The sequence below is a fragment of the Struthio camelus genome, chromosome 25 (assembly GCF_040807025.1).
Source record: "Struthio camelus isolate bStrCam1 chromosome 25, bStrCam1.hap1, whole genome shotgun sequence".
In the NCBI taxonomy this organism is placed as follows: domain Eukaryota; kingdom Metazoa; phylum Chordata; class Aves; order Struthioniformes; family Struthionidae; genus Struthio; species Struthio camelus.
Genome location: NC_090966.1, coordinates 4,727,563 through 4,750,444, shown reverse-complemented (window position 1 = coordinate 4,750,444; position 22,882 = coordinate 4,727,563). Strand labels below are relative to the sequence as shown.

The 22,882-nt window shown below is 67.2% G+C and overlaps 3 protein-coding genes across 7 annotated transcripts in view; 1 reads left to right on the top strand and 2 right to left on the bottom strand.

Moving 5' to 3' along the window:
* Nucleotides 1-5,110: 5,110 nt before the first annotated feature.
* Nucleotides 5,111-10,904, bottom strand: LOC138062160 (all-trans-retinol 13,14-reductase-like). The gene is made up of 10 exons (XM_068918759.1): nucleotides 10,742-10,904; nucleotides 9,923-10,105; nucleotides 9,161-9,390; nucleotides 8,244-8,439; nucleotides 7,561-7,758; nucleotides 7,358-7,483; nucleotides 7,113-7,251; nucleotides 6,919-7,031; nucleotides 6,530-6,669; nucleotides 5,111-5,614 (listed from the first exon to the last, which is right to left on the bottom strand). Exons 1-10 carry the CDS (start codon nucleotides 10,902-10,904, stop codon nucleotides 5,111-5,113), a joined length of 1,992 nt encoding a protein of 663 aa, XP_068774860.1.
* Nucleotides 10,905-12,025: 1,121 nt separating this feature from the next.
* Nucleotides 12,026-22,730, bottom strand: MPP2 (MAGUK p55 scaffold protein 2). Of its 5 annotated transcripts, none has more exons than XM_068919483.1 (12): nucleotides 22,612-22,730; nucleotides 20,142-20,242; nucleotides 18,747-18,899; nucleotides 18,502-18,651; nucleotides 17,013-17,240; nucleotides 15,432-15,563; nucleotides 15,010-15,115; nucleotides 14,855-14,923; nucleotides 14,588-14,749; nucleotides 13,454-13,656; nucleotides 13,228-13,356; nucleotides 12,026-13,144 (listed from the first exon to the last, which is right to left on the bottom strand). In XM_068919483.1, the coding sequence occupies exons 1-12, from the start codon at nucleotides 22,640-22,642 to the stop codon at nucleotides 12,968-12,970; spliced, it is 1,641 nt and encodes a 546-aa protein (XP_068775584.1). In that variant the 5' UTR covers nucleotides 22,643-22,730; the 3' UTR covers nucleotides 12,026-12,967. The 5 variants fall into 5 exon arrangements, with proteins under 5 accessions (XP_068775584.1, XP_068775583.1, XP_068775585.1 ...); XM_068919482.1 differs by having other exon boundaries at nucleotides 20,124-20,242; nucleotides 22,612-22,715; XM_068919484.1 differs by lacking the exon at nucleotides 22,612-22,730 and adding an exon at nucleotides 22,056-22,149 and having other exon boundaries at nucleotides 20,124-20,242.
* The window catches only part of G6PC3 (glucose-6-phosphatase catalytic subunit 3), a 41,016-nt gene continuing 38,488 nt past the window's right edge, over nucleotides 20,355-22,882 (top strand). Inside the window, exon 1 of the mRNA XM_068919494.1 lies at nucleotides 20,355-20,362. The gene's annotated coding sequence lies outside the window, so the exon portion shown is untranslated. The remainder of the gene's footprint in view (nucleotides 20,363-22,882) is intronic.

Below are 22,882 nucleotides of genomic sequence, written 5' to 3'. Positions count from 1 at the left end.
GGGACAGCATCCGGGGACAAAACCCATCCCCAGGGCTGGGAGCTGGTGGCACGGCGGCACGGCCCCAGCTGCCCTGCCAGCAGGACAGGGCTGGGAGCCCTGTGTCCACAGACACGGGGACACGGGGACACTTGAGCCTGGCTGTCCCCCCGCGCGGCCGTTGCAGCGGGACGCGTGCAGCGCACGCTTGCACAGCCGCCCTGTAGCGCGCACCCATGCGTGCACGCGCACTTGCGTGTGTCCGGGGAGAGGGGCACCAGCATCACCCCCCGGGCCGGGTTTGGCACAGGTACCCGCTGCGCCGGGACCCACCTGGCTTCGCGGCTATTTCTGCCTCCCGCCTGGATTTAATTCTAGCCTGGCGGCGGCTGGCGTGTAATTAGGAGCCCAAAAAAGGCCCTGCAGCCTCCCGAGGCACCTTGTAATCTTCAGCAGCGGATGAACACGCAGCGCTGTGGCCTCGGGGAGGGACCGACACCACGGCCTCCGCACGGGGCCGGCGCCGTGGGCACGGGGTTACCCCAGCCTTGGGAGGGGTGCGGGAGCCCTTGCACACATGCTGCACGCACACGCATGCGCAGACAGCACGGGGTGCACATGCACACACGCACACTGCAAAGGCATGCACGCTGCACACACACGCTCAGCGAGACACGCAGTGTCTGTGTGTGCCCCTGGACACGTGCTCATGCACACTGCACATACACGCACCGGCATGCCTGTACACACCTTGCACGGGTGCAACACACGAGCACACTGAACACCCCTGACACCGCACGCCGCAGCACGCACGCAGGCAGGCATGCACACACAGAACTTGCACACTGCGTGCACGCAGCACGCACGCACAGTGCTTGCACGCTGCATGCACACAGCGCTTGCACACACGCACAGCTCGTGCAGTACATGCACATAGAGCTTGCACACAGCATGCACACACAGAGAGCTTGCACACTGCATCCAGACGGAGCTCGAACACTGCATGCATACAGCATGCACACACACAGTGCTTGCACACACACACAGCTCGCACACTGCATGCACACAGCTCGCACACGCACAGCACTTGCACACACACACAGCTCGCACACTGCATGCACACAGCATGCACACACACAGCGCTCGCACACTGCGATGCACACCATGCACACACACACACACCTTGCACACACATGGCATGAACCCGGGGGGACGCAGCCGTTTGGTTTCCCCTTGGCGGGGGCCCTGTTTGCTGTCCTGCTCCCCCGGGACACCGCAAGCCAAGCCCTGGGCAGGAGGCTGATTTTGGGGGGACAACAGGGCTGCTCCCCCCAGCCACAGGTGGGGCCCGGCCCCCGAGGAGCAGCAACAGCCCCGTGGCTTTGGGGCACCCCATAATGCCACACCTGGGGGCACGGGAGGACGTCCATGGAGTGCAGGGGGGTGAATCCTTCGTTAAGTGCTTGAGCCAATTAGCAGGACAGAGCCGCTCTGCAGCCCATTCAGTGAAGCCGTCAGGAATAAACCCGTTAACGGGATGATCCTGCTTACAGCAGCGGGGTCACAGCAGCCACCCCGCGGGCAGGATGGTGACACCCCACGGCCGCCAGGTCCTCTTGGCATGGGCGAGCGCTCCCGCGTCTTCGGCCTCGCTGCTGTCACCTCACCCGACCTCCAGGCGGCAAGTGGTGGGAGGGAGGTCGGGGTGGCCTGCAGAGCCCCACAGCCGCTTGTCCCCACTCTGCCTGCGGGGCACCCTGGGGACCCCGCTGGCATCACAGCGATACGCCGTGCATGCGCTGCACGTGCTTGGCACGAGTGTGGACTGCACAAGTGTGCACGCACGTGTGCACCCCCTGGTGCGTGCATGTGTGCAGCTCCCCCCACAAGTATGCACTGCACAAGAGTGCACGTGTGTGTGCACACCCCAGTGCGTGTGTGCATGCAGCCCCCCCACAAGTATGCACTGCACAAGAGTGCACGTGTGTGTGCACACCCCAGTGCGTGTGTGCATGCAGCCCCCCCACAAGTATGCACTGCACAAGTGTGCATGCCTGTGTGCACCCCCCCGGTGCGTGTGTGCAGGCAGCCCCCCCACAGTATGCACTGCACAAGTATGCACGTGTGCATGCAGCCCCCCAGCCACGGCCAGGCCCCGGCCCACCCTCGCCCCCAGTGGTGGGTGCCAGGCGCCCGGGGCCCCGGTGAGGCCCCCGCACCCCGCGCTGCCCAGGCCCAGCCACGTTAATGATTTGCTCTCGTTATGACTCACAGGCTCCCTCCCAGCCCGGCGCCAGCTGGCCCCAGCGAGGACTCCCCCAGCCATCGCCAGTGACCAGCGAGGGGACAGGGCTGGAGGTGACCGTGGGGCGAGAGACCCCCCCCCCCCGCCAAGCCAGCCTGGCAGCTTTGCCCCGGCCTCTCTCCATCCCTCCATCTCACCCTTTTCCCATCCCTCCTTCCCATCTCCAACCAGTCGCTTCCCTTCCTCCTTCCCCGCCGGCGTCGCTCCCTGCCTCTCTCCTTCCTCCCCTTCCTCCTCCTCCTCCTCTCCCAGCCCTTCTCCTTCCCTCAGGCTCCATCTCCTGGTGCGGAGGCGGCGGGTGCCGGGGTAAAGCAGCTCGGGAAGGGTCCCCAAATCCTTCGATCCCGGCGGGGAGCTGGGACGATCCCCCCACCACCACCCTGGGGGGGTCTGCAGCGGCGGGTCCCTGAAATATCCCCCCACCCCGCATGCTCCCTGCACAGCCCTCGGGACCCAAACTGGGGAGAGAGGGGCAGAAGGGCCGCAAAGGGCCGGGGTGGCCGCGGGGACGGGGACAGGGCTGGGACGCGGCTGCCACATCAGCAGGGAGCGAGCGGGGACGGGGACCAGCGCCTGCAGCTGGGAGCCAGATGCTGGGGGGGGCGGTGCGGGAAGGGCAGCGACACGGGGGCGAGCGGGGGGTCCCCTGGGTGTCCTTCCCCCCCACCCCACCCCCAGGGACCCTCACGGAGGGTGGCATGGGGACACCCAGCCGAGGCAGTGCCTCGCCGAGCTCCCCTCCCCATGCCCCGAAATGGGGGAAGGAGGGACGGCAGGATGGGTGATAGAGGGTGAGGAGCAAGGGGTGGACGGAGGGATGGAGAGATGGACAGAAGGGCGGATGGAGGGGTGGACAGAGGGAGGGATGGATGGAGGGATGGACAGAAGGGCAGATGGGGGGTGGACAGAGGGATGGATGGATGGAGGGATGGACAGAAGGGCAGATGGGGGGTGGACAGAGGGGTGGATGGACAGAGGGGAAGACAGAGGGATGGACAGATGGGTGGAGGGATGGATGGAGGGGTGGACGGAGAGATGGACAGAAGGGATGGACGGAGGGGCAGATGGAGGGATGAATGGAAAGATGGACAGAAGGGTGGATGGAGGAATGGACAGAGGGGTGGACAGAAGGGCAGATGGACGGAGGGGTGGACAGAAGGGTGGAGGGATGGATGGAAAGATGAACAGAAGGGTGGACAGAGGGATGGACAGATGGGTGGAGGGTTGGCTGGAGGTGTGGATGGAGAGATGGACAGAAGGGTGGATGGAGGGGTGGACAGAGGAATGGAGAGCTGGATGGAGAGGTGGACGGAGGGGTGGACAGCGGCCAGGCAGGCATCTCGGCACCCAGCACCCGAGCTTGGACGGAGCCCGAGGGAGCCAACGGACAGGGCGATTGCGGGTGCGATCTCTCAGCCAAGGCGGGGGGGGGGGGGGGGCTCCGAAAATAAACCCCAAACTCATTCCCCCCCACCCCACCCCAGGGCAAGGAGGGGGACAAAGAGGAGCCTAATACCCATTGGGGTGGGGGGCAGCTCTGCACCCCGAATGCCCCTCCATGCTGGGCTCCCCGGGGCCAGACCCCGGGGCACACTCGACCGTGTGTCGAGTGCGGGTGCCACATCGGGGCTCAGCTGCCCCTTACCCCCCCGAGCAGCCCCTAGGGGCACCTGGGATGGGCTGGGGGGACGGGGACCCCCCCCAGCACCTTGCCAAAGGGAAGCAGGGGGGAAACCGAGGACAACTCAACACCAACCTCTGCGCCGGCCCTGGTGGCCCCGTCCTGCTGCGGAGGGGCTCCCAGCAGAGCGCCCAGGACACCTGGGTCCACAACCCCCCAGGTGGGGGGGGAACTTCTCTATTTATATGCTTTTTCCTTAAAAGGGGATGAATGAAAACCCTGCCGTGATGTTTTTTGGGAGGTAAGGGGAGTGGAGCAGTGAGGAGGGTGATGGAAATGGGAAGCAGGAAAGCCGCGGCAGGATGGCACCCAATGCCCCCCCCCCCACACGGCTGCAGGTACACCCGGTGCTCCCCTGGATGCAGGATACAGGTGCACCCAGTGCTGCCCCAGCTGTAAGTACACCGGGTGCTGCCTTGGCTGCAGGTGCACCCAGTGCTCCCCTGGATACGGGTTGCAGGTGCACCCAGTGTCACCCCAGATACAGGTTGCAGGTGCACCTGGTGCTACCCCACCTGCAGGTGCACCCAGTGCTGTCCCAGATGCAGGTGCACCTGGTGCTCCCCTGGATACAGGTTGCAGGTGCACCCAGTGCCACCCCGGATGCAGGATGCAGGTGTACCCAGTGCTGTCCCAGATGCAGGTTGCAGGTGCACCCAGTGCTGTCCCAGATGCAGGTGCACCCAGTGCTCCCCTGGATGCAGGTTGCAGGTGCACCCGGTGCCACCCCGGATGCAGGATGCAGGTGCACCCAGTGCCGTCCCAGATGCAGGTTGCAGGTGCACCCAGTGCCACCCTGGATGCAGGATGCAGGTGCACCCAGTGCCGTCCCAGATGCAGGTTGCAGGTGCACCCAGTGCTGTCCCAGATGCAGGTGCACCCAGTGCTCCCCTGGATGCAGGTTGCAGGTGCACCCGGTGCCACCCCAGATGCAGGATGCAGGTGCACCCAGTGCCGTCCCAGATGCAGGTTGCAGGGGCACCCAGTGTTTCCCCCAGCCGTGGGCACACCCTGGGCACAGCCTGGACTTTTCCAGCCGGTGAGGTCACAGCTGGGCACACAGGGCTGGCATGTGAGTCTCCATCAGTCACCACCCGGTTCACCGCCACCGTCACCACCCAAGGGACACACAGCCACTTCCCAGTTTATTGAATTTGGAGCAATTTCAGCACAAGCCACCGGGCCGGGGAGCTGGACTGGGTACACTGAGCCCCGTGCGCCAGTGTCCTCCTGGGCACTGTGCCTGGTGGGCGCCCTGGCACCTCAAGCCGCTTGATGGCCCCGACGCCACTTGATCTTCTTCTTGAGGAGCAGCAGGTCAACGTAGAGGAGGCGGCGGAGGACGGCGGAGGCGCACAGCAGCCCGCCATGCAGGGCACCCACCAGCCCGCAGCTGAACACGTCCTGCCCTGGGAGGGGACGAGCCACTGCTGGGGACACGGGGTCACCAGCAACGGTGGGTCCCTTGTGTCCCCAGGGACGCCCATACCCGTTAGGTAGAGGTTCCTCACGGGCATCTCGGCTCGCATGGCGGCCACCACAGCCGGGGCGAAGCGGCCCACGTCGTGCTCGGCCCTGTACATCTCCCTGCGCGGCACCGCCAGGTAGTGCTGGTTGGTGAGCAGCGAGGAGGCCTCCACGAAGTCCACCTGGCCGCGGGGGCCGGGCGGCAGGGCCCGTGCCGGATCAGAGCCCACCCGGCGGGCACCCGGCCCGGGCTGCGCTCTGGGCACTGCGATGGCCCCCTGGCCTGATAGGGTGCCCTGGCAGCCCTGCAGCACCCTGACCCTGCTGGGCGCCTCGTCCTTGCGGGGTGCCCCATCACCACTGGGCACCCCATTCCTGCTGGACACCCAAACACCACAGTGCGCCCCATCTTTGCAGGACCCCTTGACTCCACTGGGCACCCCATCACTGCTGGCACCCTGACCGCATGTAGCACCCCACCCCTGCAGGGCACCCCACCCCACGGGGCACCCCATCCCCACTGTGCACCCCTGTCCCTGCAGGGCACCCTGACCCCATGGGGCACCCCATCCCTGCAGGGTCTCCCATCCCTACAGGGCACCCCATCCCCACCGTACACCCCTGTCCCTGCAGGGCACCCTGACCCCATGGGGCACCCCACCCCTGCAGGGCACCCCACCCCACAGGGCACCCCATCCCCACCGTACACCCCTGTCCCTGCAGGGCACCCTGACCCCATGGGGCACCCCACCCCTGCAGGGCACCCCACCCCACGGGGCACCCCATCCCCACCGTACACCCATGTCCCTGCAGGGCACCCTGACCCCATTCCTGCAGGGCACCCTCTCCCCTCTGGACACACTGACCCCATGGGACACCCCTGTCCCTGCAGGGCACCCTGACCCCATGGGGCACCTCATCCCTGCAGGGCACTCTCTCCCCTCTGGACACACTGACCCCATGGGGCACCCTGTCCCTGTGGGACGCCCCATCCCCGCTGGGCACCCTGAGGCCAACTGAGCACCCCGTCCCCAGTAGTCCCCGCCACCTGGTGCAGCCCGGGGCCCCCGGACCCGCCGCCCCAGCGATGCCATCACCTTGTCACGCAGCTGGGGGAAGCGCTGCAGGGCCCTGTCCAGCAGGCGCTGGGCGATGGCCATCTTGTACTCCTGGTAGCCAGCCCACTCCTCCAGCCACTCATACCACGCCATGGTCAGCAGCGTCATGCATGAGCGCCCTGCGAGGCCACGCGCCCGCTCCGAGCCCCCGGCGCTGGGGCCGGGGCTGCGGGTCCCCCTGCTTCGTCCCAGTGCCGCAGGAAACCCCATGGGACGAGGTGGCACCCCGAGCCAGTGGCACCTTGGGATGCGCTGGCAGCAGCGCCCACCCCGTCATCCCACCCGCCGGATTAAGGCACCTCTGATCCGGCAAAGCTGAGCGGATCAAGGCTGCAGAGGCATCCCGGGGTGGTGGGGCGGGGAGGGACCGGGGCGCCTCTGCTGGTACGTGGGGTCCTTGGCCGAGGGGAAGGTGATGAACATCATGCCAGGTTGTCGGGCACGTCCTCGAGCCCTCGAGAGGGCGGCGTAACGGCTCATCCTGCCCGGCACAACGTACAGCGCCGTGCACCCGGCCACCCCTGCCCTGCCTGGCCGCCCCGGCCCCACAGTGCCCCCTTACATCCCATCCAGGTCGTTGTGTGGGTAGATCCAGAAGTTGGTGGAGGGCAAGGCCAGCTGGGCCGCGGTGCCCCGCAGCCCCACAAACACCAGGAAGGAGCCCATGCCGTGCCGCACCACGTCCAGGGAGGAGCAGACGCCTGCGGGGAGGCCGGTTGGGACGGGGGAGCCGCCGGGACCGAGGTGGGGGGACGTGGTGGTTCCTCCATCCTCCATGGCCAAAGGGACGTCGTGGGGCCACCTTACCCGGGTGGCTCCGGAGCTCCGGCGGCAGCAGTTTGCCGAAGGTGTTGAAGACGCCGGCATCAGAGATGACGACGGGTGCGAAGATCTCCACCTCCTCCTTGCTCGGCCCCTTCCGCGCGGCCACCCCTGGGGAGGGCGACACGGGTGATGGGCACCCACCTGGTCCCCTTGTGCCCGGCGGCCCAGGGGCTCGGGCCACTCACCCACGGTGGCGCCGGCCAGTGAGACGAGGATGCGGGTGACGGGGGCGCGCACCAGCATGGCGCCACCGGCACGGGCGATGACGGGCACGGCGTGGAAGGCGATCTCGCTGGCCCCGCCGCGAGGGTACCAGGTGCCCCGCTGGTAGTGGTGCACCATCAGGACGTTGATGAGGAAGCTGGAGTCCCGGGGCGCCGTGCCTGGGGACACGGCATCTGGGAGCATGGTGTGACACTGTCACGCTATCATACTGTCGTGGTGTGATACTGTCACGATATGACGCTGCCATGATTCGATGCTATCGCAAGAACAGCTATTGCAATACGTGGCAATATGGCCATGCATCTCCCTCACCTTGTCTACAGGTTATTTCGTGACACAGCCCTCCCCTATCACGACATGGCCCTCCCCTACAGAGGCACAGGCCTTCTTTATCATGACATGGTCCTCCCCTATCACAATATGGCCCTCCGTTATCGTGACATGGCTCTCCCTTATCACGACACAACCCTTCCCCTATCATGATGTTCCTTCTCCTATCATAGCGTGGCCTTCCCTATCGCAGCACGGCCCTCCGCTATCATGACACAGCCCTCCCTTATCGTGACACAGCCCTCCCCATCGCGACGTGGCCCTCCCCTATCGCAACAGCCCCAGCACGCGCCCCATGCCCAGGACCCCGCACCGTAGAAGAGGTAGCTGAGCAGGGCCTGGAGGTCACCGTCGGCCGTCAGGTGGGCTACGGCCTCGCTGTGGCTGGTGGCCGCCATGCGGAAGATGGGTGAGATCCAGTAGATGAGGCCGGTGCGGATGAGGAAGGTGGCCAGCCACAGCGGCACCATCTTCAGCACCGCCAGCAGGGCCACGTGCCTGGCGGCCAGCTGCAGGGGGACCGGCCCGTGTCACTTGTTGGCGACTTCTACAGCCATGGGCCCGCCACTTGTGTCCCCACTGCCACCACCAACTGCCCATCACCACATCGCTGCTGTTACCTCCATGGCCCCATGACGCCCCACGGTCCCACCTCCGCAGCCCCACTGCCTGTGACCACGCTGCCACCACTATGTCCCCATGACTGTCACTGCTATGACCCCATCACCACCTGTGTCCCTACCATCCCCACTGCCTACATCCCCACCACCACCATCACCCATGTCCCCACCATCCCCACCGTCCTTGTCCCCACCATCCCCACCACCCATGACCCCATTGTTCATCACCCATGTCCCCACCATCTCCACCACCTATGTCCCCACCATCTGTTTCCCTGCCGTGCCCACTATCAATATCCCTACCACGCTCACCACCCATGTCCCCACCATCTCCACCACCACGGCCCCATCATGTCCACCATCCATGTCCCCACTGCCCCCATCACCCATGTCACCACCATGCTCACCATCCATATCCCCAGAGCTACCAGTGCCACCATCCGCGTCCCCACGCTCATGTCCCCGGGCACCGCCAGCTGGCCAGAGCCAAGAGGGAGCCCAGCACCCTGCACCAGCCACCCCATGTGGCCCTGGGACGTGGGACCTCCCACTTCGCAGTCCCCAGGGCAGCAAGGGGACACCGTCCCCACCAGTCCCCAGGGGCTCCCACCTTGGAGAGCCGCATGAACTCCCCGATCGCCTCCTTCTCGGCGGGGAACTGCTCCTCGGGCACAGCGGCGAAGGCGGCCTTGCCGGCACGGAGCTGGTACTGCCGGGCACCCAGGCACACCACGTCGTAGGGGTCGGCCAGGCGCTGCCAGACCAGCTGCCCATCCGTGAGCTGGTCCAGCGCCACGCGCAGCATGCTGCCCTCGTGCATCTGCCCCACGTAGTGGTTGCCTGCAGGCCCCCAAAGGTGCTCGGGGTTGGCACCAGCTGGGCAACAGGGTTGTCCCCCCTTGGGGACACGTGGCAGGGGAGGTCCCTGGGTGCGGGGTGGCTGGAGTCCACGGAAGGGGTGGCAGATGGGGGAATTAAGTCATTAGGTGTCGTCTGCTCTGGGTCACCTTGAGAGGTGCTGGTGTGTGCTGGCCTCAGCCCGAGCTGCAGGCGCCGCAAACACTGCAAACACACACCGTGAGCATGCATGCGGCACGCAAACACCCCGCAGACATGCCGCACGCGCTGCACGTTCATGCTCTGCCGCTGGCCCGGCCACCGCACACCCGCACCAGGCACGCGCCGCAGCACACGCACACTGCACGCACCGCACAAGCACAGCGCCCGCACCACTTGCACAAGCCCGGCAACCCTGCAGCCACGCTGAGCATGTGCACACGCACTGCACAGGCACACACGCGTGCGCCGAGCTGCACCGTGCACGCACGCAGGGCCAGGAGCCTGGGCAGGGAGGGGGCCGGGGGGTCCTTACCCACGTCGAACTCGCTGCCCCGCTCCTCGAAGGTGTGGCAGCAGCCGCCGGCCTGATCGTGCTGCTCCAGCACCAGCACCCGCTTGCCCGCCTTGGCCAGGGCACCCGCCGCCGCCAGGCCCCCCATGCCGCTGCCGATCACCACCGCATCCAGCTCCAGCGGCACCCGGCCCGCGCTGAACCCTGCAACGCGCACACATGCCGCTAGCCCCCGCTGGCAGCACCGGGCCCAGGGCGGGGGCGGCCGGCCGGACAGACGGACAGACAGAGGGGTGGATGGATGCACAGACAGAGAGAAGTAAGGAGGGATGGAGAGATGGAGGGAGGGATGGAGAGATGGACAGATAGGTAGATGGAGGGAGGGCTGGGGGGATGGATAGATGGATGGATAGATAGATGGAAGGAAGGCTAGAGAGATGGACAGACGGACAAAGGGAGAGATGGACAGACGGATGGAGGGAGGGATGGATAAATGGACGGATAGATATATGGACAGATGATGAACAGAGATGGAGGGAGGGAGGGATGAACGGATAGATGAACAGACAGATGGACGGAAGGAGGGAGGGTTAGGTGGATGGATGGAGGGACAGACAGACAGCTGGAGGGGTGGACAGAGAGGACACCTGTCCGGGGGACTGACAGACGGAGGACAGGGAAGCATACACAAGCACGGACGGACAGACAGCCTGCACCTGAGGCAGACCCACAGCCAGCCACCCCAGCCGGACAGCTAGCCCCGACAGACAGCCAGCACGCACGACAGACAGACAGCCGAACGGACAGACAGCCAGACAGCAGGTCGCCCCACGCACTCACCCTGCCTCAGCACCTTGTCCCTGGCCCGCTGCTCCGTCACCAGCGGCCTCGGGGCCCCCGAGGGCGGCTCGGCAAAGGGGTTGCACCCGGGGGCCACGAGCCGGCGGGCCACGAGCCCCAGGGCCAGCGCGCCCAGCGCCGCCAGCAGCAGCAGGGCCCACATCGCCGCGCCGCCGGCCCCGCGGCTGGCGTCCGGGCGCAGGAACCTACGGGCACGGGAGCTTACGGGCGCGGGAACCTACAGATATGGGAGCTTACGGGCACGGGAACCTACGGATACAGGAGCTTATGGGTGCAGGAGCTTACGGATACAGGAGCTTATGGGCGTGGGAACCTATGGATACAGGAGCTTATGGGCGCTGGAGCTTACGGGTGCAGGAGCCTATAGGCACGGGAACTTACAGGCGCGGGAACTTACAGGCACGGGAGCTTATAGGCGCAGGAGCTCACGGGCGTGGGAGCTCACGGGTGCAGGGTGCACGGGGCGCCGGAGCTTACGGGTGCAGGAACCTATAGGCACGGGAACTTACAGGCGCAGGAACTTACAGGCACGGGAGCTTATAGGCGCAGGAGCTCACGGGCGTGGGAGCTCATGGGTGCAGGGTGCACGGGGCGCCGGGCAGAGCAGGAAGCGGAGGTGGGCACAGCCCCCCCCCCCCCCCCAGCCTCGCAGGCGGCAGGGCTGGAGCTGCACGGAGCAGCACCGCACACGCGTGTGCACCCGGCCGGCACCGTGTGCTGCACCTGCGGCACACGTGCGTGCCGCCTGCTGCGCGCCCCCTCCCCCCCCAGACAGATGCACCACCACACGCACACGCGTGCACGCCCAGGTGAGCACACGCGTGCACACCCCTACACGCACATCCTTACACACACACACACACACAGTGTCAGCTCTGGCAGCTGCAGCTCTGCTGACCTCTCCTGGCAGCGTCCCGTAAGGGCCCGCGGGCACACACAACACCCCACCGTGCACACCCCAACACATGCACACAACGCCGCGGCGTGCACAACCCCCCCCCACAACACGCGTACCGAAACACGCTAACGAGCACCAGCACACACGTGCACAAACACACCCCGACACATACACCCCAACACACCAACACCCACCCCCCAGCCCCCAGCACCCACAACCGGCAACCCCGAAACACACACACACACACACACACACACACACACACACACGGACGAGCCGAGCCCCATGGCACCCCCAGCCCCCCCGGGGCGGCAGCGACCCCCCCCCGACACTCAGAGACCCCTGCAATGAGGCTAAATCACTGCTTTTCTCTCCTTTCTCTTTAATAAAAGTAACAGCAAAGTACCAAAATGGGGAGCAGCCCCCCGGGCAGTTGGGGTGGGGGACCAGGCACCCTAGGGTGCCCTGACGCCACGGGGGGAGGCACGGGGCGCTCGGGGTGCGGAGGGGACATGTTTGGCTACCGGGAGCTATTGGGCACCTGCAGCGACCCGCAGGCAGCGAAGGTGGGGACCAGGCCAGTGGGCAGGGCACACGCGTGTGCACACGCACGCACACACACGTGTGCGCATGCATGCCCTGGCCTGTAGCCCCCCCCCCCACCCAGGAGGGTCCTGCGGGGTCACCCTCCACCACCGCCTCGACTTACCCTAAAGCAGCCTGGCACAAGCGGGAACCCGCAGCCCCCTCCGCCAGGGGTTAATTACAGGGTTAATTGCAAGGTTAATTACAGGGCTAAACGCAGGGTGGGCAGGGGGGCAGCTCGGGGTTATTGCTACCTAGGATGGGGTCGGGGGGGGGGATGAAAGTATGGGGATTTGGGGACAGTTTTGGCAGTGAATTAGCTGTGTGGGTGCTGGGGACGGGGGGCAGAGCCCTGCACCCCCCCCCCAAAGACACAGTGGAGGGTGGTCCCCATCCCTGCCCATAGGGACCCCCCCTCCCCAAAATCAGGATGGGATGGAGAGCAGGGTTGGGGGGGGGGGGGTGAAAGGGGCTCTCCGGACAGATCAGACCCCCCCACCACCACCACCAGCAGCACCCAGCCCGGCCGGGGGTGTGCGCTGAGCACGGCAAGCTCATCACACCAGTGGGCTCCCCTGGAGCAGGAGAGGGGCTCGGCTCTCCGGACCACCCTCCAGAGTGTCGCATGCCACCAGGCAAAGTTGGGGGGGGGGAACAGACGGTGGCTGCAGCTGGTGGAGGGGGGCTCCATGTCCCATCCCGTCCCCCCCCAACCTCGTCCCCTAGTAGACCCAGGCCACGGGCACCCACTGGGGCTCGGCGCGCAGCCGCTCCATGGCCTCGCGCAGGCGCGCGAAGGTCTGCTCCAGGTCGGCGTTGGTCAGGCTGAGGTCGAAGTAGTGGCCGTAGCCGCGCTGGATGCGGCCGCTCTCCTCCACCGTGCGCCGCGCGTCCGCGTCCTGGCGGCGCGGGGCCGGCGCTCAGTTTCGGCCCCGCGCCGCCCTGCCCTGCCCTGCCTCAGTTTCCCCTCCCGCCGGCTCACCGTGAGCTGCTTGGTGGCCACGCCGCTCTCCAGCGCCGCCCTGTTCATGGCCCGCAGCGTCTCGTAGTCGGGGGCTTCGATGAACACCACGTACGGCACGAATTCGGCCGTTCTCAGCACTTTCACCGCCTGCCGGGGAGGGAACGGGGGGAGCAGGCAGCTGAGCCCAGCCGGGCGCGCAGAACCGGGCAGCGGGTCCCCACCGCCGCCGCCACCACCGCCCGACCTGGGGGTTGACATCGAGGATGCACATCTTGCCGGCGGCCACCACGGCGCGGATGGAGTCGATGCTGGTGCCGTAGAGGTTGCCCTCGTACTCGCCGTGCTCCAGGTAGCGCCCGGCCTTGATGTCCGCCTCCATCTCGCCCCGCGCCACGAAGCGGTAGCCGTGGCCGTCCCGCTCGCTGTCCTTGGGCTTGCGGGAGGTGTCTGCGGGGGGGCCGGGAAGCAGGGCAGGGGTCAGCGTCACCCCCTCCCCAAGGGACCGGTCCCCCATTGCCTGAGGGATGCAGGGCTGGGGGGATGGATGGATGGATGGATGGACGGATGGACGGACGGACAGATGGATGAACGGATGGATGGATGGATGGATGGATGGACGGACGGACAGATGGACGGATGGACGGACGGATGGATGGACGGATGGACAGACGGATGAATAGACAGACGGATGGATGGACAGACGGACAGATGGACAGATGGATGGATGGACAGACGGACAGATGGACGGATAGATGGACAGATGAACTGATGGACGGATGGATGGACAGATGGATGGACAGATGGATGGACAGATGGATGGACAGATGGGTGGACGGATGGCCAGATGGACGGATGGACGGATGGACGGATGGACGGATGGACGGATGGACAGATTAATGGATGGATGGACAGATGGATGGATGGACAGATGGACGGATGGACAGATGGACGGATGGACGGACGGATGGATGGACGGACGGATGGATAGACGGATGGATGGATGGACGGACAGATGGACAGATGGATGGATGGAAGGATGGATGAACGGATGGACGGACGGATGAACGGACGGACGGACGGACGGATGGACAGATGGATGGACGGACGGATGGATGGACGGACAGACAGGTGGATGGATGGATGGACAGATGAACAGATGGACGGATGGATGGACGGATGGATGGATGGATGGGTGGACGGATGGACAGATGGACGGATGGACGGATGGAAGGATGGAAGGATGGACAGATGGATGGATGGATGGACGGATGGACAGATGATGGATGGACGGATGATGGATGGACGGATGGATGGATGGGCAGACGGACAGATGTATGGATGGACAGATGGATGGACGGACAGACGGATGGGCACTCACGGGGCAGCGTGGTGCCGTAGCGCGCCTGGTCCGACATGAGCAGCTTGTTCTTGAGGCTGCGGCGCCCGACGCCCTGCGCCCCGATGAGCACCAGGGTTTTCCGCCGGAACGGCGGCATCCGCGCCACCTCCTCGTAGATGAGCAGCTCATGGCGGTCAAACTCTGCGCGAGACGGCAGCGCCGGTCAGCCGGGGCCAGGCACCCGCGGCCCCCCCCCCAGCCCGTCACCGGCCCCCGGGGGCCGGGCGGCGTGCAACGGAGCCTCACCGGCGTTCTTCGTCGTCACGTACATCATCCTCTTCTTCCTCTTGCCGCTCAGGCTGCCGCACAGGGCGCCTGCGAGGGCAGGGGGCCGGCTGAGGCGCGGGGACGGGGACGGGGACGCGCGGGACGGGACGGGGCGGCGGGGGGGAGGTCCGTACCGGCCGTGGGGGTCACCTCCAGGTCCCGCTTGACGAAGGCTTTGCGCTTCTCCTCCAGGAGCTGGCTGGGCACGAGCCCCGCGCTGCCGCCCTCCACGTGGCACGCCTGGGGGACACGGCGTGTCACACGGGGCACGGTCCCCTCCAGGACCCCCTGCACATGGCATGGCACAGGGGACATGGCCCCCTCCAGGGCCCCCTGCACATGGCACGCCCGGGGGACACGGTGTGGCACAGGGCACCCTGTCCCCCGAGGGACCCCCTGCACGTGGCATGCCTGGGGGACACGGCATGGCACAGGGGACCCCCCTCGTCCCCCTCCAGGAGCACCACTGGGCCAAGGCCACCCCCCCAAGCCGGGGGAAGGGGGCAAGGGGGCACGGGGCCGGGCCACCCCTGGGTGCCCCCCGCTCCGCCCTCACCTGCCACCAGTTGGGGTCATCCTGGTTGACGATCTGCAGCAGGTCCCCGGCGGCGAACTTGAGCCCCGCTTCCTTGCAGGGGATGAGGCTGTCGGTGCCGGGGTCGTAGTCAAAGTGGCACTTCATGAAGACCTGGGGACACGGGGGCTGAGCGGCGCCGTGGGGCGCCGGGTGGTCCCCACCCACCACCCACCCCGGCCCCGGGTGCCAGGGCGCGAGCGGGGCGCCGTGCTCCCCCCTCCGCCTTACCGAGTGGCCGCCCGGCCGTGCCTCAGTTTCCCCTGCGGCACCCCAGGGTGCTGGGAACCCCGGCTGCCCCCAGAGGGGCACGGGGAGCAGTGCACACGCACACACCCGCACACACGCATGTGCGCTCGCACGCATCCTGCAGGCGCGCGCTTGCACACTCCTTGTAGGTGCACAGGCACCGGCGCGCACGTGCCTTGCCGCGTGCTTGCACGCTCCTTGCACACACGCACGCAGGCTTGCACACAGGTGCATGCCCACATGCACCTTTGCACACATGCATGCACGCACATGCACACACACACACACGCCTTGCACACATGCATGCATACCCATGCACTTGTGCACACACGTGCCTTGCACACATGCATGCATGCCCACGCACTTGCACACACACATACAACTCTCACACATGCATGCACACCAATGCATTTGTGCACACACGTGCCTTGCACGCATGCATGCACACCCACGCACTTGTGCAAACACACGCACCTTGCACACATGCATGCACGCCCACTCACTTGTGCACACACACCTCTTGCACACATGCATGCACACCCATGCACTTGTGCACACACACGTCTTGCACACATGCATGCACACCCATGCACTTGCACACACATGCGCGCGCCTTGCACACATGCATGCACACCCACGCACTTGCACACACCTTGCACACATGCATGCACACCCATGCACTTGTGCGCACACACGTCTTGCACACATGCATGCACACCCATGCACTTGTGTACACACACGTGCCTTGCACACATGCATGCACACCCATGCACTTGCACACACACGCACCTTGCACACATGCATGCACACCAATGCACTTGTGCACACACACGCACCTTGCACACATGCATGCACACCCATGCACTTACACACACACACACACCTTGCACACTGGCATGCCCAGAGCATGCACCACTACTCAATGCTGCCATGCGCACGCACAACCCTCGCTGCGCACCTTGCACGTGCACGCGCACACACACACACACTCAGTGTGCGTGCACCCACACCCCCCCCACCACAGCGTGCACGCCAACTCCCACACCCTGCCACGCGCACACATCCCAGCCAGCCACGGTGCAAACGCCGGCACCCGCAGCGGCACCCGCCGCTGCCCCGCACCCCCCTTGCACCCCACGTCCCTGCACCCATCCCTACGCAGCACCCACATCGGCACCCACGGGCACCGGCAGCCGCTGCACCCCCGCGGGGCTGTGCCGGTGCCAGGCAGCGCGGGGACGGCAGGGGACAGGCGTTGCATTGTCCCCGCGGCAGGCAGGCGCCGGCCGGGTGCAGGGGGCCGGTGGGTGCTACCTGCCGGGGCGGGTGAGGCTCCTGGTAGCTGGGCAGGATCTTGAGGACGACGCTGCCGCTGGCGTCACGCAGCAGCTCCTGCAGCGCCCGCGGGTCGCTGCCCACCTCGCGCCCGTCCACCTCGCGGATGACGTCGCCCACGTGCAGCAGGCCCTGCTGGTCCACCACGCCGCCGTGCAGGATGCGGGCGATGACCAGCTCGCCCCGCTCCACCCGGAACGTCACGCCCTGCGCCGGCGCCGCGGGGAGCGCCGTCAGCGCCGGGTCCCGCCGCGGGGCTCTGCCCCGGCCACCCGTGGAGCCGCGTGGGTGGCACCCGGCAATGCCCTGCGCCCAGCAATGACCCCAGCACCCAGCAATGACCCCAGCACCCAGCACAACAGCAATAACCCCAGCACCCACTAGTGCACCCAGCAATGACCCCAGCACCCAGCAATGAGCCCAGCAATGACTCCAGCACCCAGTAGTGCCCCCAGCAATGACCCCAGCACCCAGCAATGACCCCAGCAATGACTCCAGCACCCACTAGTGCACCCAGCAATGACCCCAGCACCCAGCAATGATCCCAGCACCCAGCAATGATCCCAGCAATGACTCCAGCACCCAGCAGTGCACCCAGCAATGACCCCAGCACCCAGCAATGACCCCAGCACCCAGCAGTGTCCTGCCCCCAGCACCGAGCAATAATCCCAGCACCCACTAGTGCACCCAGCAATGACCCCAGCACCCAGCAATGATCCCAGCAATGACTCCAGCACCCAGTAGTGCCCCCAGCAATGACCCCAGCACCCAGCAATGATCCCAGCACCCAGCAATGACCCCAGCAATGACTCCAGCACCCACTAGTGCACCCAGCAATGACCCCAGCACCCAGCAATGATCCCAGCACCCAGCAATGACCCCAGCACCCAGCAGTGTCCTGCCCCCAGCACCGAGCAATAATCCCAGCACCCACTAGTGCACACAGCAATGACCCCAGCACCCAGCAATATTCTGCCCCCAGCACCCAGCAGTGCCCCCAGCATCCAGCTATGTCCTGCACCTAGCAATGACCCCAGCAATGACCCCAGCACCCAGCAGTGTCCTGCCCCCAGCACCCAGCAATAACCCCAGCACCCACTAGTGCACCCAGCAATGACCCCAGCACCCAGCAATGATCCCAGCAATGATTCCAGCACCCAGCAGTGCACCCAGCAATGACCCCAGCACCCAGCAATGTCCTGCCCCCAGCACCCAGCAATGACCCCAGCACCCAGCAATGACCCCAGCAATGACCCCAGCACCCAGTAGTGCACCCAGCAATGACCCCAGCACCCAGCAATGACCCCAGCAATGACCCTAGCACCCAGCAATGACCCCAGCACCCAATAGTGCACCCAGCAATGACCCAGCACCCTGCAATGCCTCCAGCACCCAGCAATGCCCCCAGCAGCACCCCCAGCACCCAGCAGCGCCCCATCACGCCTCGGCACCCCCGTGCCCGGCTCACCAGGTGCTCCCCGGCCGTCTTGCGGATGCCGACCATCCGCACGGCGTCAGGGGGCACGGGCTGGTTGCTGAAGGCCGGATCCAGGACGGGGCTGGCCGGGGGCGTCTCGTAGCTCTTGGAGGCCACCGAGTCGTGGGTCTCCAGCAGCGACTGCAACCGCAGCGCGCCCAGCTCGCACCCACGCGCCCGGCCCGGCACGCGTGGGTGCCCACTCGCCCGCCCGCCCGCCCGCCCGCCTGCAGCACCTGGAAGTGGGGCTCGCGCAGGATGCGGGCCAGCTCGGCCGCGGCGCCGTCCTGCCGCGCCAGGCGCCCGATGTCGCGCAGGATCTCCTGCACCAGCTCCACGTTGTTGTCCCGCACCGCCTCCAGCTTCGTCTCCTCCAGCCGCTCGTGGGCCTGGGGGGCGGCGGGCGTCAGGGACCCCCGCGCTGCCCTCCCCCCCCCCCCATCCACCCACCCCCGGCACCCCGGGCATCGGCTCCTGCCCGCGGGGGGCCACCGCTGCCCCCACGCCCGCCCAGTCTGCCGTGCGGAGTCCCCAGTCCAGCCCAGCATGCAACTGAGGAGTACCCAGTATAGCCCAGTCCAGCCCAGTCTGCAATAGGGGACTTTCCAGTCCAGCCCAGCATGCATTGGGAGAGTCTCCAGCCCAGCCCAGTCTATCCCAGCATGCAACTGAGGAATGCCCAGTCCAGCCCAGTTCAGCCCAACATGCAATGAGGGAGCGCCCAGTATAACCCACTACAGCCCAGTCCAGCCCAGCATGCCATTGGGGAGTACCCAGTCCAGCCCAGTCCAGACCCTACTCTAACTCAGCACGGACTGGGAGATTTCCCAGCCCTCCCAGTATGACTTGGCCAGACCAGCTCTCTGCATCCCAGTGCTGAACTGGGAGCAGCTGTGGGGGTCGCCGGCATTGCTCCTCCCGCTACCCCCAGGCAGCCCGAGCGCCCCAGTACGTCCCAGCACCGAACTGGGCTGCACGGGGGCAGCGACCGGGAGAAGCAGCGGTTTGTACTGGGACGCCGCCAGGCCGGGGAGGGGGGGGGGGGGGGCTGCACCGCACCGCGGGTGCGAGCGCACTCATGCACACGCACACCACGCACGCGCACAGCACCCGGCGTGCGCACGCGTGCAAACTCGCCCTCTTGAGCGTGCACACCCGCGACGGCACCCTGGTGCTCACACACGCACCCTTGCACACATGCACGTGAAAAAGCACCACCCTTGCACTGCCTCTCACCACCCCAACACCCGGCCCAACACCCCCCACGGGCCCCCCCTCACCCCGACACAACCGCCTCACGCACACGTATGTGCACACGCAGCCCTCCATGCGTGCACACACCCGTGCATCTTCCTACATGCAATAGAGGCACGTGTGCACACGAGCACCCTGCCTCGCACACACCTGCACACACACACACCCGCTTGCACGCGCGCACGTGCACACCTGCATGCACACGTACGCTTGCACAGACGCGGATGCACACAGCTGCCTGCACACGCATGCACGCACGCACACCCCTCCCCGTGCACAAACACACACTCCTACCCACACACCCCGTCGCACGCACACGCGCGTGCGACGCCCGCGGGGCCAGCCCCGCGCCACTGTACCTTCGCCAAGGACCTTACTATTGGGCTCTCCATGATGCCGCGGAGGAAGATGAGGTCCAGGTCTGCGGCCACCGGCGAGTTGGGGAGGGCGATGAGGTTGTCCAGGACCTGCTGCATGGCTGGGGGGGGGGCGCGGGGGGACATGGGGGACGACACGGGGGCGCAGGACCGCCGAGCAGGGGGTGCAGAGCAGGAGAGAGCAGCCACAACGGGCGAAAGTCAGAAGCAGCCGGCGGCGGGTGGGGGGGACGGGATGGCCACGGGGTGCCCCCAGCCCCCCAGCCCACCCCGGCAGGATGGGCCCCCCCAACCAGCTCTCCCTCTGCCCAGGCACCCCGGATTATGGGGGCACCCTCTGGGTGGTGGGTGCAGCTGAGGTTGGGGTGCTTATTTCCCATCCAACCCCCCCCCCAGGACATGCAGCAACTTAGGGGGTGCAATGCAGCTGGGGCTGCAATTAAGCCAAGGGGGGGGGGGTTCCAAATGCAACTGAGGGGTGCAACGCACCGGGGAGGGGGGCAATGCAACCGGGGAGTGCAATACAGCCAGGGGGGTGCAATTCAGCTGGAGGGGGTTGCAATACATCTGGGGGGGGGGGGGTTGCAATACATCCGGGGGGGGGGGGCGCTGCAATACATCCGGGGGTTGCAATGCAACCGAGGGGGGTTGCAATGCAACCATGGGGGAGTTTGCAATGCAGCCGGCTGGTTGCAACGCAGCCAGGGTTGTGCGGTGCAGCTGGGGCCGGGGGGGGGGGGTTGCAATGCAGCCCGGAGAGGGGGTGCAATCCAGAGAGCCCCCACCCCATCTCGGCCAAGGGGGAGTGTCACAGCATGACCCCACAGACCCCCCCTCTCCTTCCTGCATCTCCTCGCCCGGCCGAGGAGGGGACCTCGTCCCCTTCCCGCACATCCTTGAAGGCCCCCTGTCCCCCCCGCAAAACCTGCGCCTCCCCCCCTACCTGCGGGGCCCAGGGGGGCAGCGGCGGGGGCCTAGGCGGCCGGCGAGGACCCGCCACCGACGCCACCGACGCGGCTCATGGCTGCGGGCGGCGAGTCCAGCCTCCGCGGCCGCCTCCTCCCCGATCCGGGTACCACGGGCGGCCTCGACGCCCGGGCGCCCCGCGTGCAGCCGCGTCCCACCGGGCGCCAGCTCGGGCACCCAGGCCTGCGGGGCGCAGCAGCCCCCCCATGCACCCGCTGGGCACCCCCGCCTCGCGCCCCTGCTTGTGCACCCACTCGTGCACCCGCCGGCGTGCATCGCTGCGGCCCGGGCACGCAGCGCGGGGTGCAGGCAGGCGTGCAAGGCGCGCTCGCCCCGGCGGATGCTGCCGGGCACGCGCGCTCGGCGGGAACAGCCGGCGTCCCTCCGCGGGCCTCGACCGCTCGTGCACGCCCACGGCGACGGGCACGCTCGCAGAGGCGTGCACGCGCGTGTGAACCACCGAGCGCCCGCAGCCCTCGCACGAGCAGCTGTGCACAGAGGCTGGCACAAGTAAGCAGGCTGCCAGGCACGCGCAGCTTGTGTGTGCAGCCGCCTGCACACGTGCAGGTGCGTGCTCACCTGTGCGCGCACCCGTGTGAGCCCCCAGCTTGCACACGCGCTGACACGCTCACGCACCTCTGCACGCTCCGACGCGTATGCACGCCCGTGTGCGTGCACACACAGCCCGTGCATGCTCTCGCCTGCACGCACACGCACACACCATGCATGCTCTCCCCAGTGTGCACACCGTTGGCACACACCTATATGCATGCACCCCCCCCACGCACGCTCTCACCCGCGTGCCCCCCCCCACCCACCCCCGATGGATGCTTTCACACGTATGCGCACGCATGCACGCGTGCACACACGCCCTGCGCATGCTCTCACACGCGTGCACACCCATGCACACACACCCGCACGCACCACCCCCCACCCGTGCATGCTCACCCGTGGGAGCCCGCCCGGGCGCGCGCTCCGTGCAGGCTCCCGCGGCGGCGGACGCGGCCCCTTTAAGAGGACGGGCGGGGGGCGCGCGGCTGGCGCGGGGCCACGCCGTTGCCATGGCAGCCGGAGGGCCCCGGGCAGCGCCGCCGCGCGGGGGGCGCGCGCGCTTAAAGGGGCCGCGCGCCTCGCGCAGGCAGGGGCGCCCCGCACAGGGGCGCGCCGCCCCCACGCGCGACACTGCCCGGCACCCCCCCCCAGCGTGCGCACGCCGTGCACGACACCGGCCCGTGATTGCACACGCGTGCACACGCATGCACACACCAGCACACGCACGCACGCACATGCACACACACCCCCCCCACAATGCCAGCCCCCCCAAGGCCACAGCGCTCCGTGGTCCTGATGCCCCGCGTGGGCATCCCGCAGGGTGGAAACCCACTGCGAAGCACGCAAGAGTGCCTAAGCCGCCTGCTCACATGCACCCGGCGCCGTGTGCAGACGCGTGTGACACGCACATACACACACACACGCACCCACCCCGCCTCGGCCAGCGCCTTACCCCCCTCGGAGCCGGAGGCGGCCGCGGGCATCTCGGCGAGCGGCGCAGCGGGCCCTGCGCTGGCCTGGCCCCCGCGGGCCCCTCGCGCCTGGCACCGCCGGGGACGGCGGGCGCAGGCGTGCCGCGGCCGGGCCCACGCGTGCGGGCGGCGCGCCGGCCCCTCCCCGCCTGCTGGCACACGCGTGCGCCCTCACGTGTGCGCCCGCAGAGAAGGGTGCACACGCGCACCCCCCCCAACCCCGTGGGCGAGCGTGCATGCACGCGCACGCCT

Excerpts from the sequence above, each read along its gene's own strand:
- LOC138062160 (XM_068918759.1), bottom strand. The coding sequence starts at position 10,904 with ATGTGGGCCCTGCTGCTGCTGGCGGCGCTGGGCGCGCTGGCCCTGGGG. Across the intron at positions 7,759-8,243 it reads GCTCAGCTACCTCTTCTACG|GCACGGCGCCCCGGGACTCC; the intron begins GTGCGGGGTCCT and ends CCGTGTCCCCAG. Across the intron at positions 6,670-6,918 it reads GTACCAGCAGAGGCGCCCCG|GGCGCTCATGCATGACGCTG; the intron begins GTCCCTCCCCGC and ends GTGGCCTCGCAG.
- MPP2 (XM_068919482.1), bottom strand. The coding sequence starts at position 22,642 with ATGCCCGCGGCCGCCTCCGGCTCCGAGGGGG. Across the intron at positions 15,564-17,012 it reads AGCCTCACCCGCCCCGGCAG|GTCTTCATGAAGTGCCACTT; the intron begins GTAGCACCCACC and ends CCGTGTCCCCAG. Across the intron at positions 15,116-15,431 it reads ATGACCCCAACTGGTGGCAG|GCGTGCCACGTGGAGGGCGG; the intron begins GTGAGGGCGGAG and ends CGTGTCCCCCAG.